The sequence below is a fragment of the Mandrillus leucophaeus genome, unplaced genomic scaffold (assembly GCF_000951045.1).
Source record: "Mandrillus leucophaeus isolate KB7577 unplaced genomic scaffold, Mleu.le_1.0 Scaffold429, whole genome shotgun sequence".
In the NCBI taxonomy this organism is placed as follows: Eukaryota; Metazoa; Chordata; class Mammalia; order Primates; family Cercopithecidae; genus Mandrillus; species Mandrillus leucophaeus.
Window position 1 is genome coordinate 1,883,532 of NW_012104576.1, and position 21,051 is coordinate 1,904,582.

The 21,051-nt window shown below is 41.2% G+C and overlaps 1 protein-coding gene across 7 annotated transcripts in view; it reads left to right on the top strand.

Moving 5' to 3' along the window:
* The first annotated feature begins 469 nt into the window (after window positions 1-469).
* The window catches only part of NRP1 (neuropilin 1), a 168,852-nt gene continuing 148,270 nt past the window's right edge, over window positions 470-21,051 (top strand). For 5 of the 7 annotated variants that reach the window (XM_011993304.1, XM_011993301.1, XM_011993303.1 and 2 more), the window contains exons 1-2: window positions 621-1,221; window positions 4,637-4,811. In XM_011993304.1, coding sequence (XP_011848694.1) covers window positions 1,149-1,221; window positions 4,637-4,811 — 248 coding nt within the window. In that variant the 5' untranslated portion in view covers window positions 621-1,148. Of the gene's footprint in view, window positions 522-620; window positions 1,222-4,636; window positions 4,812-21,051 lie in introns of those variants that run through there. The other 2 variants (XM_011993302.1, XM_011993305.1) reach the window with 2 other exon arrangements.

The following is a 21,051-nucleotide window of genomic DNA, read 5'->3' on the forward strand; positions in this document are numbered from 1 at the left end:
ACTTCGCTTCACACTGCAGCGACACTGCCACCCCTCTCCCGTCTTCGCGGTGCGGCTTCCACTCCGGCCCGGCTTTCCCCTCCTCGCCCTCCAGTTCTGGGCGGGGGCGTCCAGGGGTGCCCCACTGCTCCCCGCCACAGGTCTCAGGCTGGCGCGATGAGGAGTGGCAGGGGGTGACCCTGCGCTCCTCGCCGCCGCGGGCGCGGGCCCCAGGATTTGAAGTTGCGAGAAGCAGCCGCCACCTCCCGGGCGCTCCGCACTGCGCGGCAGCGGGATCTACGCCTCCAGGAGCTGCCCAGCTCTCCCTCTAGGGGTGCAGAGCGAGCACGCGAGGTGGGCTGGCCAGACCCCGCGGCTGGCACCGACCTCCGCGCCCCTTCCTCCGACGCCCGCACCCACGCGCCCGGGGCGCAGACTCCCAGCGCCTTCCTTCCAGCGGAGATCCCTGCAGGATCTCCGGGAAAGACAGACAGACGGACGGGGAGAGCACTCGGAGGGAAAGTTGTTCCTCCCAGTCTCCTGTCAGGCAATTACAGGCGAGCCCGAGAGGGGAGAGGGGCGGGATGAAGCGAGGGAAGGGCTCCGGAGTGGGGGGAAGCCGCAAGAGGGGAGGAGGGGGTGCAGTTGGTGAAACTCCTCTGTCTCCCGCTCATCTTTTCATTGCTCGTTCCTCTCCTTCCCGCAGACACCCGGACCTCCCCTGGGCGCCAGCTCCGCGGCTCCAACGGGTCCAGAAACAAGGCGGATTTTTTTTTTTTTTCTTCCTGGAAATTGGCTTTGGTGTGTGTTGCCCTACCTCCCTCCTCCCCCTCCCACCCACAACCCCCCCTCCCTTTTTTTTTTTTTTTTTTTTTTTTTTTTTGAGACATGGCCCGGGCAGTGGCTCCTGGAAGAGGAACAAGTGTGGGAAAAGGGAGAGGAAGCCGGAGCTAAATGACAGGATGCAGGCGACTTGAGACACAAAAAGAGAAGCGTTCCTCTCGGATCCAGGCATTGCCTTGCTGCTTTCCTTTCTCCAAGACGGGCTGAGGATTGTACAGCTCTAGGCGGAGTTGGGGCTCTTCGGATCGCTTGGATTCCTCTCTTTGCTGCATTTCCCCCAAAGTCCTCGTTCTCCCGCGTCTGCCTGCGGACCCGGCAAAGGGAGAATGGAGAAGGGGTTGCCGCTCCTCTGCACCGCGCTCGCCCTCGCCCTCGCCCCGGCCGGCGCTTTTCGCAACGGTAAGTGACAGGCGGAGGCGCGGGTGACAGCGGCGCCCAGGCTCCCAGCTGCCCGCCCTGGACCGGGGCTCAGGCGGGGCTTCCTGGGATCAGCTGGGAACAACCGACTCCCGGGCAAAGGAAACTTTTATCTGGGAGGAGAGATGAAGAAATGAGATCAGGCGGTTTAGGGCAGGAGGATTTCAGGTCTTTGGGCTCCCTCCTGACGTTGATCGTTGGGCTGCGGGGCTTTTCCTTACCTCTGCTACAAGACAGAGCTGCCTACCTTCCCGGATCAGCACGCCAATTATCTTAATAATGTTTCCTCCCAAAGGCAATTAGAAGAGACTCCCTTTCAAAAATCTGATGGCTGTTGAAAGTTAATGAACACTTTACCAGGAGATCTTACTTCCTGGTTCCTTTGCTGCGCCCCTAAGCCGTTTCCTCTGGTGGGTGATGGCCAGAGATACCGGTTTGTGGGTTGATGAAACTCCCTCCCCCGCCTTTGTACATCTTCCCTAATCTGTCTGAAGTGTGACTGAAAGTTACATAGTATCAGTACAGGAATCTGATATATACAGTGTAAGGCACCAGGATATCTGAAAATCCCTAAGCTAGTTGCAGCTTCCACTCAGCTTTTAAAACCACTCACTGTCAAGTAAATGAAAAACTATACTGGGGTCTAAACAGTACCATGTAACCTAAATAATGTGTTTTAAAATGGGATCTGGTTGTAGGCATGTTTGACTTCACACTGTAAAGTAAGTGCAGGCAAGGGTATGCAATTATCTTTACAGTAAGTCGTCAGCAATTGTTATTAACTAATGATCAAATATTTACTTTTGTCTGGCTTAGATTTCAATCACAGTAATTAGAAGAAAAGAACATCCACTACTTACTGTGGTATATTGTTTTAATAAGAGACCGCGAGTGGAGGGCCTCATACCAACAGGAATGTAAATCACATCTTTATGATGGAAGTTAATCTCTCTAATATGCTTTTTCAAGGTTTTGTGATTTCAGCAATGGATTTCCCTCAGCAGCTACCAAGCAGTATTCTAAAGAGATGCTTAAAGCAAAACACATGCAAAAAAAATTATGAACATGGAGTTCAACTTATTAGTGAACCCAAGTTGATGGCATTTTTCTATAATCTGGCAGGAAAGCAAGACACAAAAAATTATGAATGTAGAGTTCAATTTATTAATGAACCTGAGCTGGTAGCATCTTTTTATACTCTGGCAGGGAATGAAATAGCATTCTCGTCCAACTGAAAGAGCTCAAATGGTTGGACTAGAAATTATAGTAACCCTGTCCTCCACAACTCTTTGAGAATAAATCCATAGCAGGGGTGTTCACAAGCTCAATGCAAAGAGCTATCAGACTTTAGGTTGTGAACTACACAAATATATATGCAGTACACACACACACACACACACACTTCTTAATTTTCTTAGCAGAAATGTGGGGAATGCTGAAAATCTGGCTTTAGTTGGTGAGCTTGACCAGCAAAAGCCATGTTGCTACGCTTGAAGTGACCAGAGCCAGAAAATGCCACTGTAACTCAGCAGAACCTCTTAAAGCCATGTCCACCTCCTCTAAGTAACCAGTGTCTGCTAAATTAATTCATTAACCTTATTTAGGACTAATGGTCCAGAGTCATTAGAAATTGCTCTTTCTTAATCAACTGCTAGAGAGATTTAACAGAGCCAGAGAGTCTAGCAGTCGACATTATCTTATTACACTGTCACTTTCTCAGAAGTCACAGATTAAAGAGCTCTGGTGTGGTACCAAGTCCACCTAAATGTCTTCTGAAGTGATTCTGCTGAGTGACTAGAACCAGGGCTGTTTTATTTCACTCCTGTAACAGATGCCAGACACTACCATGATGTTTGTCCAGAGCTGGAGGAGACTTAATGAGACGAGGTCACTTTCCAAGTTTTCTGCACATTCAGAATAATGCAAGAGTCTCAGTAGAATCACAGAACAGAGTCCAACATGATCATTAGCTGGGATTTTGAACTCCAGTTACAACATCATTTCTTCCTGGCAAACCTTACACTTTTACAAGCCAATGCAAAGGAAACCAGAATAAGACTACCCCCAGTCTAAGGAACAAAGTCAAGCACCTAGTGATTGAGAAAAACAATATAACTTATATTGTCTTCTTTTTTAATTTATGGGAAATGATTTCTGTGATGCATGTAGCTTTACGCATTTTTTACGTGCACTTCATCTTTCATTTCCATTTGACCTGGTTTTCCTGTAATAAAATTCTGTAGGTTTATAAATTCATGCTGAGAGCAAAGAATGCCATTCTCTTTCCACAGAGAATCTATTAGATGCAGTGTTAAAATCTATATATACCATTACTGAAAATTTGTGATTGATAGGCTTATATATTTCACTGCTTTCATACCTGTTTCTCATGTATAGTTTATGCACCGAATTTTTATTGCTCAAAATTAAGCATCAATAAATGTGGCAGCATTTCAGGCTGAGGTGCTCCAGTATGAAATCCATCATAAAATGTGACAATGAGAATCTATGCTGAACAATAAGGCAGTCCAGAGACTAGTTTATTTGGTTTATTTGGCTTCACTTGAGCATTTTTGAAGTGAAGGCTCAAAACGAGTTAGCTCACCTTTCCCAGAATGTGAGAATGTGGGTTACCATACATGATACCCACACCTGTGTGGTGGGTAATTTTTCACCCAACATTTAGGTAATTAGAATTAATGCCATGTGGCTATTTACCTTTTTTTTTCTGCCCCTTTGCTTTGATCTGATTTTTAAGAATGAACAACTTTACTTGGAGAAGTAAAGCAGAATTATTTCTGCTTCACCAAATATACTTTGTTCTCTGTTGATTTGGATCTCAAGAGCAGAGAGAACTCAAAATCACTTAGATTTATGGGCAGATAAAACAACAACAACAAAAGGTTTGGCTTTAAGCCAATCAAAGACAATCCCCACTGATCAATGACATAGACCAGGCTTATCATCAAAAAACAACACAAGGGGTCGAACAGCATCTTTCAGTCACTTTCCACTTAGAACTTGCTACTTAATGTGATTACACTTCTTGGGGGATAATTAAGTCTAGCAGAAGCTCCCAGGGGACCATGTTAACATCAATTGAGGGGATTTAATGTTTTTAATGCTAGAAGACCTTTTCCTTAGGAAGAAACTTCGGGGCTGGGCGAAGAGTCCTCTCAGATCTCAGTTGGCTTTCTGCCTGAGTCAACCTTCCTGAGATCAAAGAGTGTTTTTTTGTGGAGTGTTGCACTCAGGGCCACACGAAGGACTTACGGGGACCTTTTAAAGTTCCCCTTAAAAAGTTAGGGAATGTTTAATAACCGGTAATTTATATATAAAGCTAGATTATCTAAGAGGTTGTCAGGAAAGATCTACTAAAATCTTACTTTTATTGCAGATAAATGTGGCGATACTATAAAAATTGAAAGCCCCGGGTACCTTACATCTCCTGGTTATCCTCATTCTTATCACCCAAGTGAAAAATGTGAATGGCTGATTCAGGCTCCGGACCCATACCAGAGAATTATGATCAACTTCAACCCTCACTTCGATTTGGAGGACAGAGATTGCAAGTAAGTGGGAATGTGTTTGAACAGGGCACCACAGCACCATCTAGTGGTCACGCCTGTCTACGGGGGGAAGTCAGCGTGTACAATGTAGATTATAAATGGATGCAGGAGGGATTCCAATCTCAGCCAGATTATATGTCAATGGCATAGAAATTGAATTACGTTAAGTGATTTCTGAGTTCCCCAAACCAGGAAGATTATAGTTACATGTGTAATCTCTCATACTCCTTCCTGTTAGCACTTTTGGTTTGGGAACTCTTTTGTGAAGAAATGTATACACTATGTATGTTTCTTTTTGCTTTCTTTCTTTTTTTTTTTTTTTTTTCCTGGAGAGGGGAAGAACTAGAAACTCAAAAATCTCACTTGCATTTTTATGAAATGCAGTGGATCGCTAATATACATCACATCCACAGATAGTGGGATTGGAGATCTCACTATTTGAGATATATTGAACTGAGGCACATCTTATGATTAAGAACTGCATCTTACTAAGTTTGACATGGGAAAAGCAAATTGTCATTGAATAATGACAATTATTCTTATTAAGTTTGACATGGAAAAAGCAAATTGTCATTGAATAATAATAAGTCCTACATGATAAGCCAGATGAGGGGTTTTGTAAATGGTGGATTACTGATTAAAATACTTTTATGGAAAATGCTAGAAAATAATTGGTAAGACACGACGAATACAATGGGAACTCAAATACACGTCAGTGTTTCAAGACTGCTTAGTCTTGCTATCTCCTTCTATTGTTAAGTTTCTAAACATTAACTTATGCCAGATTTTGTTATTATGAAGACATTCTCACTACGAGACAGTCGAAATTATATTTCCTGACTTTATGTGAAAGAACTGGTATGTGGATATTGCTTTCCACAGTATTGAAATTATGTTTTTACCTTGCACGTAGCAGTCCACTCGGATACATATTTGCTGGTCTCTCTTGACACCCAACAGACCCCCTGTCTTTGTCTTTTACACGTTATCCCATTCTGACACACTGAAAGTGGTGTAGTCTCCAGAGACTTGAACCTGAATATCCATCTTTATTAAGTTTGTACATATATAAATAGTTTTATCAAAGAAAACTAATCAATTTAAATCTCAATTCTAAAGTGTTTCTCAGGGACTGAGAGGTTTTTGCAAGTTTTAAAGTGGGTCAGTTTGGTTTAACTGTGTATGATATCTATAGACTACTGCTACCACTGGACCTAAATATTATTTTGCAAGTATATTCATTGTTAAAGACAGTCTATTTGAACACATGTTTCTTTTGGGAAAGAACAGAGTAATATCAAAATCTTCCTACCTGTAGAAAGCGCTCAACAACCTGTTGAGTTGGTGTAGTAAACTAGCTTTTCATGGTCAGACAGATGAGGGCATCTGGTTCATTCAGCATTTTGGTGCCTAGAGAATTAGTATAAATCCATAGGCTGATGATCAGTTTCCAAATAATCAATGTATACTACAGTGCAATAAAATTACACCAATTCCAATTTAATCTTTGCTTTGTGATTCAGAAGTGCTTCAGGGCATTATATTGACTTTTTAATTGTGTATGGAAGTTGCCATTAATAGTGTTACAGTGACTGCTTGGAAACAAAGAGTTCATTGTATTTATTTATTTATTTTGCTAATATTCTTTATGGTGGTTTTTACAGTGTCTATCACCTACACAATCTGGATACTTATTTTCTATTATATTTCATATACTTCATTATTATTAGTAGTAGTAGTAGTAGTAATAGTAGTAGTATTTGCTTTTTGACCATGTTTAAACTGCTATAGGAGAAACTTCTGGTAAAACTTACTCAAGTAATAACATTATTCCAAAAAATAAAGTGCTGTTAGAATTCAATAAACTGACGTTTACTAATTTCTAATCTGGAAATCATGACCATCAATACATGTAACATAATACTTAAAGAATTCAGAATAATCACTAGTTATTGGCAGTGGTGTGGTGGTAAATGTTTAACAGCTGGCTCTTCGGAGAAGACAAGTCAAGTCCTGATCTGTATGTAGCACATGCCAATTTCTGTGGTGTGAATACTCTCATCATAGCCAATTTCAAACTACCCATGTGATGTCACTGCCCAGACTAGCAAAGAAATGTGCACAGTTCGTTCTTATGAGCTGGTGGGCGCCAGATCCAGCACACAACAGTAGTAGAAATTTAAGAAGGGAAGCCAGTTGAATCACTTAATATATGTAAAGGGCTTACAATTCTATTTGCACACACATTTCTTCTGGGAAAGGACAGAGTAATATAAAAATCTTCCTACCTGTAGAAAGCACTCAACAACCTGTTGAGTTGGTGTGGTAAACTAGCTTTTCATGGTCAGGGAAATGAGGTCCTCTGGTTCATTCAACATTTTGGTGCCTAGAGAATTAGCATAAATCCATAGACTGATGATCAGTTTCCAAATAATCAGCGTATACTAATTATTACAACAGCATCTCACACTATTACGATAGTGTCTAGCTGACAGTGGTGTCTAGCTCACAGTTAACCTTAAATAATGTTTTGTCATATCATGGTGTCAGGTGGGGTATGAAGGGATTAAAGGAGCACCTTTTTGGTTAGTTTTCTTTTTAAAAAGTACAATAAAGGATTATTGTAATTCACAGAAAATGGCAATTTTAGTGATATCAGCAAAGTATTTGAGAAACTGATATGACTGAGAAGATGTTACATAACAATCTTATGATGGTGACTTTGCTTTTTTAATGCTATAGAGTAAGGTGATTTCTTAATTGTCCCAACTGAGGCTTTGCTCTCTGTGAAGGTGCCATCTCCTGACCAAAGTTGAAAGGCTGATATGTTTAGCCTGATGAAGTCACTGGAGATTAGATCCATGGAAAATATCTTCGCGCTGTGTTTTGAAGTGTTGCAATGTGATCTTTTTATCAATGAGAAACTCCAGAAAGATACAGGAAGACCAGCATAAGGCATTCCTTTCACTATCTTTCTAAGCTGATTCATATGAATGACTCGTGCTCAGTGTTGAAGGGTGCATTTGAGATTCTACAAATGTGGCAAAATTCTTACCTCCTTTTGTGAAGGCTTTGAGACGAATCCACAGTTCTAAATTTTACAGGGGATAGGAATACTCCAAGAAAAAAAAAAAAAAAAAAAACACAGGAACACCAGAAATTCTTTGAAGAACAAATTCATAGACTTCAAAGTTTAGATTAGATTCCTAAACACATAGTTTTGTTATTAGGGTTTTTTTGTTTTTTTTTTTTTTGTACTTTATATCAGGTTATTTACAAAAGTGGATTTGAAGTGGCACAAAACTAGGCACAGTTAAAACCACATTCAGAAAGCTGGTGAGCTTTTAGTTATCACTCCTTTTAAGAACAAACTATTCATCTTATTTAAGATATTTAATACTTTTCCTTGTTTCAGCTACATTATATGTCTGTTGGCAGTAAAAAATATTTGCTATACTGATGTCATAGGGTTACTAGTAGGATCAAGTAGTAGATAGGAAAGCCCTTTTAAAAGGTAAAAGTGACCCTCAAAATAAGTTATCATTATTATGATATCTTTAACAAGTTGGTGATTGTTAGAACATTTGGAAATATGAAACTAAACGTACGTCAAACTAAATCTGTTGATCCAGTAATGAGATGATTTGCACATGATACACCCTGCATTTTCTGTTGAAATGGTCAGTACTTGTACAGTCAACTTTCACCCTGAGAAAGCTTAAGAAATCGATGTCTTAGCACATTTGCTTATTGTGAAACACCTTTGAAACCCAAGTAAACAGTTTTCTTTTGCAGAGTATAGGGATGGTTAAGTCATTAGACCAGCCACATAGTTCTGGCAGAAAAAAAATATTTGTATTCAGATTTTTATTGTTTTATGTATAATTAGGTAAAAAACCATCATTTCATAATCTTAACAATACAGTATACAGTCACAACTTCTCATGTGAATAGCACCAAGACTGACCCAGTTCATAAGAAATTCTGGACCATACTTTGCAAAATGGTTGTTAAGTTTTTGCAGTGGCTATCAAAGGTGGATATTTCATTAGGAAAATTAAATGTGTAAGTTGTGCCCCAGTTAGTTTTAAAATGTAACATTCTGTGTCTATGCCACCACTGAATGAGGTTTCATTTCAAATAAGCATCAGAACCATAATACTATAACCCCTTAATTCTTTCACTGAACAAGAATTGGTGTAAATCAGTCAGTCAACAGAGCAGTGGAGCGTCTGTCTGCAGGGCTAACACAGGCCTGGGATTTCTAGCTAGATATATGCATGATTTTATTATTCAGTTGAGAGGATTCTAGAGAATGCTCACCGAAGCAGGTGTTAGGGGAGAGGAAGGAATGTTGATTTCTTTTTTGCTAGCAAAATCCTGCACACTTGTGAAGTGTCAAAACATAATTAAAAGTAGAAAAGCAACAAAGAAGTGGCCAGTGGAGAGTTGTCGGAAAGACATGTTCATTGCACATTGAAAATGGCTTTCAGTATTTACATTGAACTAGTTAGATCTTACTCCACTAAAGTTTTCTTCAGTGGTAAGGCAGACATCTTGAATCTCATAAAAGTTTATATCTGTATAATAAACAAGAATGTCATTGATACGGTAGTTAGAATTTATGAAACTTCTCCAGTTTCCCAGCAATGCACACAATCAGCATGATAATTTATAATGGTTTGTGACAAATACTGCTGAGCAAAGAGGTGTGTGGTTACATTCAGATCAGATGTCACCATCCAGGGAGCAATAAACATTTCACAGACATTGGGTTAAAAACATTAAGGAAATGAATGCAAAGCTCTAACAAAAGTCTAAAAAGGTGGTAGCGTTGGGGGAATCAAACCCAGTAGTGCTTTTCCTACTGACAAGAAGAAAATCTTACTTACCGACGTCAGTGTCTGATTTGAAGTGCTGTTTCATATCATGGCATAGTTGCTTTTTTCATCTATGATTTAGATTCGTAATCTCTCCTATGTGTAACCAATAATAGGCATATTTTTCCTAACTCAATGCATTCAAAGGATGATTGCATTCTTGTAACTTCATAAGAAGTTTAACCATGTGAAATTATAAGCAAATAGAGATGATATTCTTTTCAGAATTTTGTTGGAATAACTCACACATTGTTTCTTTAATGCTACTTGTTAAATTACCTACATTATTACAAACTTTGAAACAGTGCTAATGTCTTTTATTTTCAGAGGATATAAACTTATGGAATGAAAAATAATCTGCCCCTTGGTTTCTCAAATCTGATTATTCCTGCACATTTACATTTATTCCTGCACATTTGCACTTATTGGCACTTTTTGGAATATAAATTCCATTTTCTGTTTTCCTGAGTAATATTTTCTGTTTTAATCTTTCCTTATTATTATTAGCATGGATTTTTTAGGATTAATTTGGATTTTTAAAAAATGTTACATTAAAATACTATTTATCTCAATCACTGAGTTTTTGGCTTTTTGTATCCAAGGGAAGTGCCTCACTCTAGTCCTGTATTTCAGAGCATCACTTACACTAAAACAAAATCCTTGTTTTATGGGAAACTGAATTTTTTAAGCCAAAATACATCTCTATTTTCCATATGAAATAGAGAAGAATATATACCTTTAGTAAAGTATAATATATATTCAGAAAAATACACAACACAAGTATAAGAGCTGATAAAATTTTGTAAGGTGGATACATCCACAAAATCAATCTAGAGGCCAACATTTCCAGCTTCCTAAAAGCCCTCTGATGTCACTTTTAGTCACCAACTTTTGCCCTCAAGGGCAATTGATGTCCTAACTTATGCAACTTCATTTTTATACATTTCAAAATCAGCTAAAACTAAACTAGAGTCTTAGAAGTTTTTATGTACCGGCCAGGCATGGTGGCTCACTCCCAAATTTTGGGAGGCAGGGGTAGGTGCATTACTTGAGGTCAGGAGTTCAATTGAAAACAGCCTGACCAACGTGGTGAAACCCCGTCTCTACTAAAAATACAAAATTAGCTGGGCATGGTGGTGCATGCCCGTAGTCCCAGCTACTCGGGAGGCTAAGGCAAGACAATCACTTGAACTTGGGAAGCAGAGGTTGCAGTGAGCCGAGATCTGTGCCATTGCACTCCAGCCTGGGCAACAGGAACAAAATTCTGTCTCAAAATAAGAAGCCTGTGGGTACTATCCTTGAATATGGACAGTGAAAGTCTTTGGAGTGGATATAGAAAAAAATAGGCACTATTTCTAATCAAAAAGCAGAATCCTACTGATGCATTTTCTAATTATTTTCAGTGGCTACTGAAGGAAATATCTCGTCTTTATTTCAAAGTTTTCAATCTGGAGCCTGCTTTTTATGCAGGTTTTATGTGCAAGCAAATTCAGAAATATTCTCCTTTGCCTTATTTTTCTTCATCTTTTTATTTCTGGTTTTGATCTCTAGTGACTTGTCAATATGAGAGGCACCGCCACCAAGCTCAAGTCAATTCAAAAACTATTGGTGGAAGAATGAACCCTCCTCAGAACAACTGCAGGCCAAAGTTGTTACTACTACTTGCAGCATCCTTGGTTATTACTCAGGCAGATAATTATCTACTTTCTTCCTTTTGATTTTTTTCCCCATTAGCACTGAATTTAATTTGAACAGAGCCTCCAGTGTTTAATAAAATTAATTTACTTTATTATTCTTTAGTATAAGCAATCACATTTGATCATAATGAATTTTGAGTATTACGAGGTTGTTTTGTGTTAGGCATTTCTGTAATTTAAAGGAAGCAACTTTTGCGAGTTAAAGGAGAAGGCTGATTGAAATCTTATCAAACTGAATCAACATGTGCATGGCATTTCCAACGAGATTTCACTTTAGGGAGCAGGCACTTAACTGATCCAAGTGAGACATATGCCTTCAGCCGGCATGCACATTCTCAGCTCCTTTCTTTCCAGCATAAAACTTGATACTTGCATGCCTGCTGACATGGATCCACAGAAGCACACACACAAACACATATGTGTGTGTAAAGGAAGCTAAAAAATAAATGTAACTAATTGCAGTGGTAGTATTCATCCAGGCTGATCATTAAGCCTAAAGAAAAACAAGAAACAAAAATTCGTGTTTGGATCAGGTTCCAAATGCTTTTTGCCTGGGTGTTCGTTATCCATCCTGATTATAAGAGTCAGTGGCCTGGCAGTTCATTGCACCTTGAGAGGAGGGTTCTCCTGCTCTTCTCTGGTTGATTGGCCTGTATCTGGTATCTAGAGCAGTTAGTACTGTCTTATGGTTGAAACAATTCAGAATCTTCACAGATAGCTTAGGAAGTGAAACACGTTCATTCAGAGCTGTACTAAGTTCTGCAGAGGAGCAGAGGAAGAAAAAAAAAAAACAGAGTATTTTGGCTTCCGTCCACTCAATTCCTTTGTAGAGTTCAAGTTCATGGAGAACTTTTACCTTGTAACATGATCCTCCTCATCAAGCCCAAGTCTTTATAGCTAGATCTTCTTTGATAAAGATGCTGCTTTCTTCTTTAATTTAAATAATCATAGAGTGTTTGGGAAGGAATCATTATGACTGGTTTTGTGGTTTTTTTTGAAAAAACTATTTATTTATTTAAAACATAGAAAGATGGGGGTGGGGGGGACTTCTCACTATGTTGCCCAGGCTGGTCTCGAACTCCTGGGCTAAGCTATTCTCTGCCTCAGCCTCCCAAAGTAATGAGATTACAGGCGTGAGCCACCATGTCCAACCTATGCCAGGCTCTTGCTGTTGAGTCTTCAATATGTGCCCACTATGGGGATGAGAACTCACTTTTCTCTCATCCTCATTTGACAGCTGAGAGCCCTGAAGTTTGGAAAAGTTATACCAACAGAACCCAAATAAACAATTGCTGCCTCACAAATCTTTCTGTCTTTGTGATCAAAGTCACACTTGGATGTGTCTTGTGAATGAGGAAATTCTCATGAAACGTTACCAGCTTATTTTTTCTTCAAGCAACTCTTTTATTAACAAGTTCTCAAGAAAGTTTAAGTATCAACCGACTAATTCTGAGGAAGGACTTAATTTTTAAACTTTAAGTTCAGATTAAATAAGCACTTGTGAAAACTGTGCACAGAAACTTTCAACCAACTGGTGGTTTTCCACTCAACCGAAGCTTGGTGGGAGTAGTGGCTCAGGTCTGTAATCCCAGTACTTTGGGAGACGGAGGTGGGAGGATTGCTTGAGGCCAGAAGTTCAAGGCTAGCCTGAGCAACATAGCAACGCCCTCTCTCTACAAAAAATAAAAAATTAGCAAATTGTGGTGGTGGGCACCTGTAATCCCAGTGCTTTTGGGGGCCAAGGCAGGAAGATCACTTAGGCAAGGAGTTTGGAGTTTGAGGTGACAGTGAGCTATGATCTCGCCATTGCACTACAGTTTGGGCAACAAAGCAAGATTCTATCCTTAAATGTTTCAAAGAACAAATAAATAAAAACTTGCTTTAACTTAGCAATGGAAATCCTGGGAAATAAATGTCTACATTCTAGTGGTTTTTGTTGATGGAGTTTCAAAGCACAAAGCACATATAAATACAATGTTTACTTAAAGCCTGACAACCAGGCCGCACGTGGGCTTGATCTGTTCAACCAGTAAAAGGGCATATTAGATACCACTGTGTCCAATGCTTGTTCTTAGGCCCAGAGGTAAGAAGGCCTCATTCCCTTCCAAGCGCTGGTCATTTACTTAATCTCAGGTAAATAGCAGGGAAGTGTTCTTCTCCCACGGCTCCCTCATTCATACAATTTCGATTCTTGCGTTTGCCACGGTGGCTCTGTAAGGGTTAAAGGGAGACTGTTTGCTCAGGCACTGGGTTCCTCGGAGAAATGGAAGAGTGTTTTCTGAGAAGAAACAGATGCTCCAGTGTATTTTGTTTTTATCTGGGCGGATACTTTGTACAAGCAGCCAGCCAGGTTGGAGGTGATGGCCTGCTGCTTCTGTGATAGACTGCTATGTCACGGAGAGCGCTTCCAGTCCCGGGCTGTAAGAGGATGCTAACTGTCTCTCGATTCCCAGTTCTTATATTTCTCCGGAATAGCCGAAGATGGCAAAGGCCAGTCGATATAGTCACGATTCCAAGTCCTTTTCTGACTCTCTAACTGTTGGACGCTACCAGCAGGGCAGCTATTATGCAAGATACAAGCAACCTGGGAAGTGGCATGGAAAGAATTAAGACGTGGTCAAAATCTTACTCTTACATAGATCACTTCAAAATATTTAAAGGCACACTACATTCTTACATTTAAAGAGAAAAAGAACACACTCTCGACTCAGAGATTAAAAAACAGACAGAAGTCTCTACAAACCTGAAGAGCTGAGGCTGACTTGGTCTGATGAGAGATTAGGCTGTTTTAGATGTGGTAACCCCTAGCTAACTAAGATCACTGTTTTATCTTTTTAAAAAATCTCAGTTCACAGTTGTCTGTCTTTTTTATTCTCAAATAAAGTGAAAAAGCGGACATTTATTTGTTTACACATTTGATCACAGAAAAGATGGTAAAAATGAATTAAAATGTAAATTTCTAGCCAGGTGCGGTGGCTCACCTATAATCCCGGCATTTTGGGAGGCCGAGGCAAGCGGATCACGTGAGGTCAGGAGTTCGAGACCAGCCCGGTCAATATGATGAAACCCTGTCTCTACTAAAAATACAAAAATTAGCTGGATATGGTGGCATGCGCCTGTAATCCCAGCTACTCAGGAGGCTGAGGCAGGAGAATTGCCTGAACCCAGGAAGCAGAAATCACAGTGAGCCGAGATCAGGCCATCGCACTCTAGCCGGGGCATCACAGAGAGACTCTACCTCTAAAATAAATAAATAAAATGTAAATTTCTAGATCAACTCACTGTTTTGGAAAGATGGCAGCCAGTCAAATTGACAAATTCCAGTTAATGTGACAGTCTGACCGCAGCACTCTATTTTGCCTTCCAACACCCATCTCTGCAGAGTCCTCATTCTAACTGTACAAGTGCTCATCTCCCATTTGGGTGGCAGACTCCAGCAAGACGAAAACCATGTCTTTCTTACTTATATTTCTACCTTTTGCAGTCCCACAGAATACTTTGCACATGTAGACACTAGTTGAAACAGCTGACACTTGTATTGAACTCAAAATGAGGTATATGAAGAGTGGAGGTAAAAAACCACAATGTGTCCCTGAGAAGCGTCTGTGACCCACAGTAGGTCATACGGAGAAGAGATCAGCAAAAATTCAGCAAAGAGAGAGTAAGAGGGGCAATTTCAATAACTGCTGAAGTGGGTCATCCGTCTGGATAACAATCTTTCAGAAGGCACTTAAGACAGCCACTCCCTGGACATTGGAGTGGGTGGCTGCCTGTCCGCATTCAGAGAGTCTGGCCACATCCGCTCCTCCTCACTCCCTTCAACTTAATCAGAGGCACATGATTTTGAATTTTGGGGCCTCTGATTCCCAACAGCAGGGGTAAGGGCTACGGATTGTCTGGAGAGAGACTGGGTTCCGGAGCAGGATTTTTTTTTTTTTTTTTTGACAGCTCTGTCGCCAGACTGGAGTGCAGTGGCCCAATGTTGGCTCACTGCAACCTCCAGCTCCTGGGTTCAAGTGATTCTTCTGCCTCAGCCTCCCAAGTAGCTGAGACTACAGGCACGCGCCACCACACCCAGCTAATTTTTTGTATTTTAGTAGAGATGGGGTTTCACCATGTTGGTCAGGCTGGTCTCAGACTCCTGACCTCAGGTGATCCACCCACCTCGGCCTCCCAAAGTGCTGGGATTACAGGCTGAGCCACTGTGGGGCCCCAGAGCAGGCTTTTACACATGTCTGGCATGCCCCCTTGTGTCCAGAGTTTGTTCCTTCCTGTGGGTTCCTGGTCTTGCTGACTTCAAGAATGGAGCCGTGGACCTTTGCAGTGAGTGTTACAGCTCTTAAAGATGGCACAGACCTAAAGAGTGAGCAGCAGCAAGATTTATTGTGAAGAGTGAAAGAACAAAGCTCCCACAGCATGGAAGGGGACTCCAGCGGGTTGCTGGTGCTGGCTGGAGTGGCCGGTTTTATACCCTTATTTGTCCCCACCCATGTCCTGTTGATTGGTCCATTTTACAAACCTCTAGCTAGCTACAGAGCTCTGACTGGTGCATTTTTACAGAGCACTGATTGGTGCATTTTACAAACCTCTTGTAGAAAGGTTCTCTAAGTCACCATTCGACCCAGGAAGTCCAGCTGGCTTCACCTCTCACCCTCTTCCATGATCAGTTACACTGTGGGAACAGGCTGCCAAGCCTAACTCAGATGTTTGGAACATATTTCAGCCCTGGCTCTATTAGAGTTCCTTATATTACCAAAGCTGTGCTAGCACCTTCTTCACTGCTGTTAGGTGGGCACAAAAGTTATTGCGGTTTTCGCCATTGAAAGTAATGTCCAAAACCGCGATAACGTTTGCGCCAACCTAATACAAAGAGTAGCCCATAATTTTATTTTTCAGTGAGGAGTGGCACTAAGCTAAGGAAACAGTGAGGGATTTTGTTTGTTTGTGTGTTTAGTACTGATTGGAATTGTCATTTCTTCTTTCCTTAGGAAACAGCTTTGCATTCTTCTTCCCATCTATCCCAATGCCAATTTCTTTGTCTGTGTCTGGGGACACTACTGAGTAACTATTAGGATACATAGGTTCAGTCCTTCCAGACATCCCCACTTCCGTCTTCAGCTAATCTAGCAACCTGATGTGTGTGTTAGTTCATTTACGCAAGCTGGGGATTTCGGATTGTCAGGGGATCCTGTTAGCAGCTCCCTGTGAAAAAGAGTTCTGGTGAATTAGGGATGTGCGTTACAATCGCACCTCTGCCATTCATTCTTGTCTGTGAGACTGGAGATGGGTCATATGGGCTGGGTCCCAATACGTGAATGGCTCATTATGGCACCATCAACATCGTGGATTTGACAGTGTTAACCAGTACACCCCAGGAAGATGTGACAATGATCAGGTTTCCTACATCAGAGTCTGCCTAAGTAATGCCACCTAGACACAGTTTTAATTCCGAAACAAAAGTGCTTTCCTTCCTCTACCTATCTCAGTAACACAGTGTTGATGAGCTAATGTAGATGGAAGTGTCTTATGAATATAAGAGACATACATATTTATAAATAATAAGACCTAGGTATTACTAAAACAGGAAGTGCATCCGCAGGTTTTGTTCCTTAAATAAGTTCGGGCTGTAAACAATAACGTCTGCATCCTTAGGAGGAGACACTTATAAATATTTCAAAAGCACTGAAGCACTGCACATACGCACAATAGAGATAGTATCTATGCTCAGTGTGCATTCAGTCAATGAGAATTTCTGAGTGTTCTAATAAGTTGACCAGTTAAGTTTCTTATAATTGCAGCCTTCTGAAGATCTAGATGGATGGAGTTTCTGGAAAACCTCATGGAAGATGCTATTTCAGTGTCACAAACTTGATGATAATAGCATCAATGACTTTAAAAAATTATTATTTTTTCATGTGTGCTTGAGGACTTGTAAATATGTTCAGTGCATTCAGACCATAAGCCAGCCCATACTTAAATAGCAGTGTTTAAGCCAATAGCTTTGTGGTTATTACACAGGATTGCCAGTCCTTGCCAATCAAATTCAACCAAATAGTGGCATTATGTTCCTTTCCAAGAAAGAGGAAATGACATGGATTTTGTAGCATAAATCCACAAGGAAAGGCAGCTGAGAAATAAATGTTTTTAAACTGATGGTCCATTCACATCATTTTCCCTCTATTTCTAGTATCCCCTGTCTTCTGACCTTGCTATCTCCTTCCCGCATTTCTAGTTATGACAGATTTTCCAGTAGTAGGGAGGGGAGTTGGTTCTTAGTGGAAACAACAAGGAGCGTGCTTGCAGGAAGGATCCTGGGATCATGGCAGAGAAGAGGCCACTATTGTAGCTCCTTATCCCCACCTCACTATGTGATACACATGATATCTGCAATTCTTCAAAAGCATTCTCAGCCCTTCTTCATTTCACATGGCTACAGATGTGGCTGGGAGATCCATCAGAAGGGATTGGCTTGCTTTCTTGTGGGACTGATATGGGTCTCTGTGGGTCAAATGGATTCTGTAGGATCTAACTCTTTGTAAGTAGCAAAATTCTTCTTGGACCTTGTTACCTTGCAAGCAACTATTTCATATATATATATATATATATATATATATATATCTCACCTTCTGTCTCACTCTTTTTTTCTCTCTCTCTCTTTCTCTCTTTCCTATTACTGTCAAGGTATTGAAAGTAGTGACTGCAGTCCAGAACTCTACTTTCTTACTTAGCTGTCTTCAGCATAACAGTATAACTTCAGCATAACATTGCCTCCAGTGGACTGAAACTGTTTGCTCAAATCAAATACTCCAGTGACTCTTCTAATGCTTCAAAACATTGGCCAATTCTTGGCTCTAATTTCTCCAACCTTTCTGCAACCTTATACATAATTGGCAACTCCCCAGGGTTGGGACTTTCTTCTCTCTTGCATCTCATGGTGCTGTGCCATGTTGGTTTTCTCCCCACTTCGCTGACCTCTTCTCTTTTTTGACTCTATTTCTCCTCCAACACTGAAATGTAAGCATTGGCCAAGGTTTTGCCTTTGCCCCAAATCTTTGCTCTCTGAATACCCTTTTTGATCTTAGCCGCTAGGCTCAGATAATACCTAACTTCCTGGATCTGACGTGAGCATTGGCCTCAGACTTACAAATTCTTTCTGGAGGATGTTGACCACCTGGAGGACTGACCATTTCCTAAAATTAAAAACAAAAACAAACTTTGCATCTTCCTATGCAAATGACTTCTCTTCTGCCTTGTCTCTGTTTTACTGATTCCTTCATTTCTTACTTATCCAAATCTGAAACTCTGGAATGTCTCCTGATTCCTATTAGTCCCCCACATCTAGTCAGTTTAAAGGCCTCTCACTTATCTACTATGTCTCTCCTATCTCTTCTGTTACATTTCTGCAGGTATTTGCCAGATTCAAACACTGTTTAACCTATCCCTGGAGTGATTGCATCAGCCTCCAAAAGAGGCTTTCCTCCTTCGTGCCCTCTGCTTAGAAGCATTTAGAATTCCCCATTTCCTCCCTGCCTCGGTCGGTGCTTCTTGTCCTTCCCCAGGAAAGTAACCACTTTTAGCTAGAATAGGTAGGGGAGCCACAGGAGGCCAGATAAGGAGATAAGGCCAGATAAAGCTTTCTCTCTGGTCTTATCCCCAGTGGCTACCTTATCTATTCTAGCCAAAACTGGTCACTTTCTAGTTCTTGAACCTCACTCCTCCTTTTCCCAACCCCATGCCTGTGCATAGGATGTTTCCTTCACAGGTGTGGTGGGGGTAAATGCCCTTTACACACCTGAGACTCCCTGTCAAAATGTTACTCATCATCCTAGTTCTACCTGAAATGATGCTTCCTTCATGAAGCCATTTTTGATAACCAGCTACCAAGTAAATGTGGTCTTTCTGTCTGTGTCCTGTGACACTTCTGAGAACCATGTTTATACTTCATGTTCCTTGTGCTATTCTGTATTGTGTTGTAATCATTTATATTATTCCACTATTCTCCCAAGATCATACAGTAGTCACAAACAGGGACTAGTATTGTTTTCTACTACTCAGAGCCTAGTTTAGCGCTTTGTATATAGTAGGTGCTGTTAGTACCTGACAAATTGAATTGGCCAATGGACATCAAGTGAGTCTTCTCCAATTGGCCAATGGACAACCAATGGGTCTTCTCCAATTGGCCAATGGACATCCAATGAGACTTCTCCAGTGTGTTCCTTTAGCACAGGAAGACCAAGTCAGCTCTCTGGACAAAGGCTTAACTTAATCATACTGTAAATTGCTCACTTATTTTTCTCATTTACATAGTAAACCCTCCTTTTTCCTGGGTAGTTGAGTCAGACTTACATGTTCCCCCTAAAAATCTCTATTTTTAAAAGCTTGAATTTTTACATTTGAGTAGCTTTAGCTTCATCTCAAAAAATCTGCAGAGGTAGTGCTTGGCTGAAAGCTTTTCTTTCTGTCTCACAGTCATCTCCATAATCTGTTTTGGAGTTGAACGCATAAAATGTATTAACGTTGTAGGCATACGTCCTGATTGCTGAGTGTTTTCTGACATCCCCACAACTCTTGGGACTTTGTGTCACAATTCTGTAAACTTGGTCTATTGTATATTCACATCTGGGCTCAGGTCCAAACCACCTTTACATAAATTAAACACAAATAATTTAGTGCCTGCTTCCGTTCCAGCTGGCAACCCCAGTAAATGCACATGTTAACTTCACAGCAGGCTTGCCAGGGAAGAGGCAGAAAGTGAACTTCTTCGTTAGAGAAATTAACATGGGATGCATTCCTAGCAGAATGGTGTAAACATGTTAGTCCATACCACCAGGAAAATAACAAGCCTCCTGTCCTAGACAAAGATGCTACTTGGAGGAACTAGCCTAGGCCTGCCTATTTCTGGAGGGGGCAATGAGAGGATTCCACTGCTGCCTGGGCTATCCCCTCTCCCTCCATACCAGTGTTTTCTAAGTGTTTCTTAAGGCATGTGGCACAGTGTGTTCATGCCAGCCCAAGAGAAAGAGGCAAAGTAGTAGATGCATGAGGACACCTACAACAGGAAACCCCAGCCTCCACAACTGGTTTTATCTTTCTTACTAGCTCCTCCATGTTACTGTCTTACACTTAGGTTTCCACAATATTTCCAAATGTTTCTGTTATCTGTCTATTCTAGAAACAAACAGAAAGCACTCCCTCCTTCTCACCTCTCTAGTTTGTCTGCAACCATAGAAAAGAATGACTTACATGACGCTGGACACAGTGGCTCATGCCTGTAATCCCAGTACTTTGGGAGGCCAAGATGGGAGGATGGCGTGACCCCAGGAGTTTGAGAACAGCCTGGGCAATACAGTGAGACCCCATCTCTATAAAAACTTTTTAAAAATTAGCCAAGCAAGGTGGCATGTACCTGTAGTCTTAGTTACTTGGGAGGCTGTGGAGGAGGGATCACTTGAACCCCAGGAGTTCAAGGCTGCAGTGAGCCATGATCACACCACTGCACTCCAGCCTGGGCCCCAGTGCAAGACTCCACCTCTGAAAATAGAGAGAGAGAGAGAGGAGGGAGGGAGGGAGGGAGGGAGGGAGGGAGGAAGGAAGGAAGGAAGGAAGGAAGGAAGGAAGGAAGGAAAAAGAGAAAGAAAGAGAGAAAGGAGGGAGGGAAGGAAGGGA